General features: G+C 44.0%; 1 protein-coding gene across 1 annotated transcript; it reads right to left on the minus strand.

Moving 5' to 3' along the window:
• Positions 1-379: 379 nt before the first annotated feature.
• On the minus strand, positions 380-2,587 carry LOC144124803 (uncharacterized). The gene is made up of 3 exons (XM_077657696.1): positions 2,506-2,587; positions 1,953-2,056; positions 380-616 (listed from the first exon to the last, which is right to left on the minus strand). The coding sequence occupies exons 1-3, from the start codon at positions 2,516-2,518 to the stop codon at positions 380-382; spliced, it is 354 nt and encodes a 117-aa protein (XP_077513822.1). The 5' UTR covers positions 2,519-2,587.
• Between the last annotated feature and the right edge of the window lie 200 nt (positions 2,588-2,787).

Below are 2,787 nucleotides of genomic sequence, written 5' to 3' on the forward strand. Positions count from 1 at the left end.
CCAGAGACCAGTTCAAAAAAAAGAATTTTCAAAATCTGAGCGTGTGTAGGTGCAAGTTATTCCATTTCAAAAATTCAAAATAAAAAGATCATATGAAAATGTATTTCACTCACCCAGTACTGAGACTGGCACTACCAATAAGAACTGCGCCTAGGGCACTCATAGCGGAAGCTTGCATGCAATTTTTACCTTGCCCGCACTGCTCTTACCTTGCACTGGCAAGAATTTAACTTAATTGCTTAGGTTTCATTTCCTTAAAATACAATTTAAAATTAGCCTTCAAACAGCATATATCAACACCAGATGCATCCAATCACACAATTGGTTGCACACTGTAATCAGCACAAGTTACCCACTTTTGAGACAGGCATACTGCTTATCACTCATCAAATTTGTTGAGGAGATGATCATCAACTCGGTCATGGCGGGCCTGCAGTTCCGCCTTTTCTTTGCGCACTCGTTTCAGTCTCCGGAGGAGAATCGCATTTTTTCGGCGCTCTTCCAACAGCTTCTTAGGAAGAACGTCATCGTCTGAGCTTGATCCATCCAATAATTCTTGCAGCTTCTGCCGCTTCGCTGTTTTGACATTGTTTGCTGCATCTTTTGCTGATACAGCCTGCAGTAAAATGCCCCATCCATGTGCTTACGATACAAGTTACAGCACGAAAACAGAGCCAAACATAAAAAACTGATTCTAGGGCAAGCTAGATGACCGGAATTTTCTAACTAAACAATATTATGCATAGCTGTAAAGGAAGACTGAAAGATGATATTATTCATCATGCATTTACTTCAAATTACTTAAGAATATCAGGCCATTTTCAATGCAATTTGCACAAGCCTTGATACTTTTACATCAAGAAAAGCATTTTCAAATAGGCCATTCGCACTTCCCTTGCTCTTGGGAAAGCTTGGAGCATTGCTGACATTACAGTGTCGGTCCAGATCGAAAGGCTAGACAAACCTAGTTCTTGATAAAGATTACACTGCTACCGTGGTAACTGTTCCCTTGCCATGCCTTAGGGCATTGGTCATATATGACCAACGTTTTTAACCTGCTGCCGAAAATTCATGTCAGCGCTCCTGGACAGGCTGCACCGTATAGTTGGCTTCTATAACACTATCTCTTTGGTTTCATTCTAAAGCTAAAGCTTTACTACTGCCTTCTGCAGCTTGTTTGGCGTGTGTTTCATACGGCCTCGAACCAAGGAGAACCACGTGACGTCGCGGAGCAGCAGTTGTGGCGAAACAGATAAAGAGCGGGAGCTTCGAAAGCAAAGAAAAGGTGCATATAATTGGCCCCCTGGGACAGTGGAGTGGACGTCTCAGTCACGCTATAAGCTACATTGTAGTGACAGATGTGCGCTGCATGCGTTGGCATTGACAACGTTGTGGCAGAACCACAGCACTGAAGCTACAGGCCATCAGCGTCCATTGGCATTGGCGTTGCCAACATTCTAGACTCCGATGATTGAGGAAAGGAAGGGCGCATAACTGGCTCCCTGAGTCAGTGGACTCCTCAATCGCACTTTGAGGTACAACCTCTCATGATTAAGTATTAATTTATCATCCACCTCCCAGGGTGCCACGTCTAGTTGCCCAATACACGACATCTTTCACTCTAAAACCAGGTTCAGCAGTAGTTAAACAGCAGGTATTTTTTTTTGTTCTTCATTTTCTGATGCAAGGAGGCAGCATGAAAAATGAAATTTTGACCTGACACCAAGAACACAACATATGAGAGAATGAAATCAGCACGATGTTCCTGCCCTCGTGTCCTTCGCAATCTTTCGCATAAGCAACATGTACTGCCAGCTCAGTGCCAGTCTATACTGCAATTCAAGAATCCGCTGCAGAACTCTGTTGACGAAGGCTGCCTGGCTGCTTCCAGCAACAATAAATATTTGACATACAGAGAGAGACACCTGCCTGACTCTTCTCTTAGTACATACATTTTCCTGTGAAACTGTGGCTACTGGCTCGGACTCCTCGAAGTCGAAGTCCGGCACCGGAATTTTACGCCTGGCTAGGCGGCGTATGAGGTCTGCCTTTGTTACTGGAACAGAATACATGAGCCAAAATAATGAAAGCGTCAGCAAACACAAGACAAGCTACAAAAATTTATGTTTTATGTAACTAGCAGATCTGAAAACAGCGGGCTTCTCCCTGCCTCGTGCAAATAGTTCAATTTAAGAAAGAAAAAAACACTTTAAATAGCGTTCGCCGGACTAGCTGCTATGTGCACGGGGCGCACACACTAACAAAGTGGTAACGTAAGCGTTCTGCACGCGTTCGCAACAGTAAATAAAGCACGTCTAAGGCTTCATGTAAACAATAGGGCGCTTTTTCATCACGATAATCCATGACCACATACCTCATTTAAACGCCACCAAGCTTCGTTAAAACCGTATAGGTTGTAAATACATCACGTCAGTGTAAGCGTCACACTTCTGGCAGGCTTCTCAAATCTAAATAACCACGTGGTGAAGTAAATGCAAAACTCACCTCCAAGTTCCATTACTTGGGCGGAATAAAATCCCTCCTCCTCTTCTTTGCCGCCGCCCCAGTAAACGTCTTTTTTCTTTGCCAGGTCACTTAGAGATGATGGCGTATACTCGCGTATTAAAGATAAATGAACTATAGCTTTTGCGCCGTCGAAATATTTTACATATGCGTAGCTAGGCGCACCTGAGGAACTCATCGTTGAACGACAATGCGGGGACAAAACACGCGTGTGACTACCGCTCACTTGCAACCTGCATACAGAAAGGCTAACAAGGCTAACCA

The sequence above is a fragment of the Amblyomma americanum genome, chromosome 1 (assembly GCF_052857255.1).
Source record: "Amblyomma americanum isolate KBUSLIRL-KWMA chromosome 1, ASM5285725v1, whole genome shotgun sequence".
Classification (NCBI taxonomy): domain Eukaryota; kingdom Metazoa; phylum Arthropoda; class Arachnida; order Ixodida; family Ixodidae; genus Amblyomma; species Amblyomma americanum.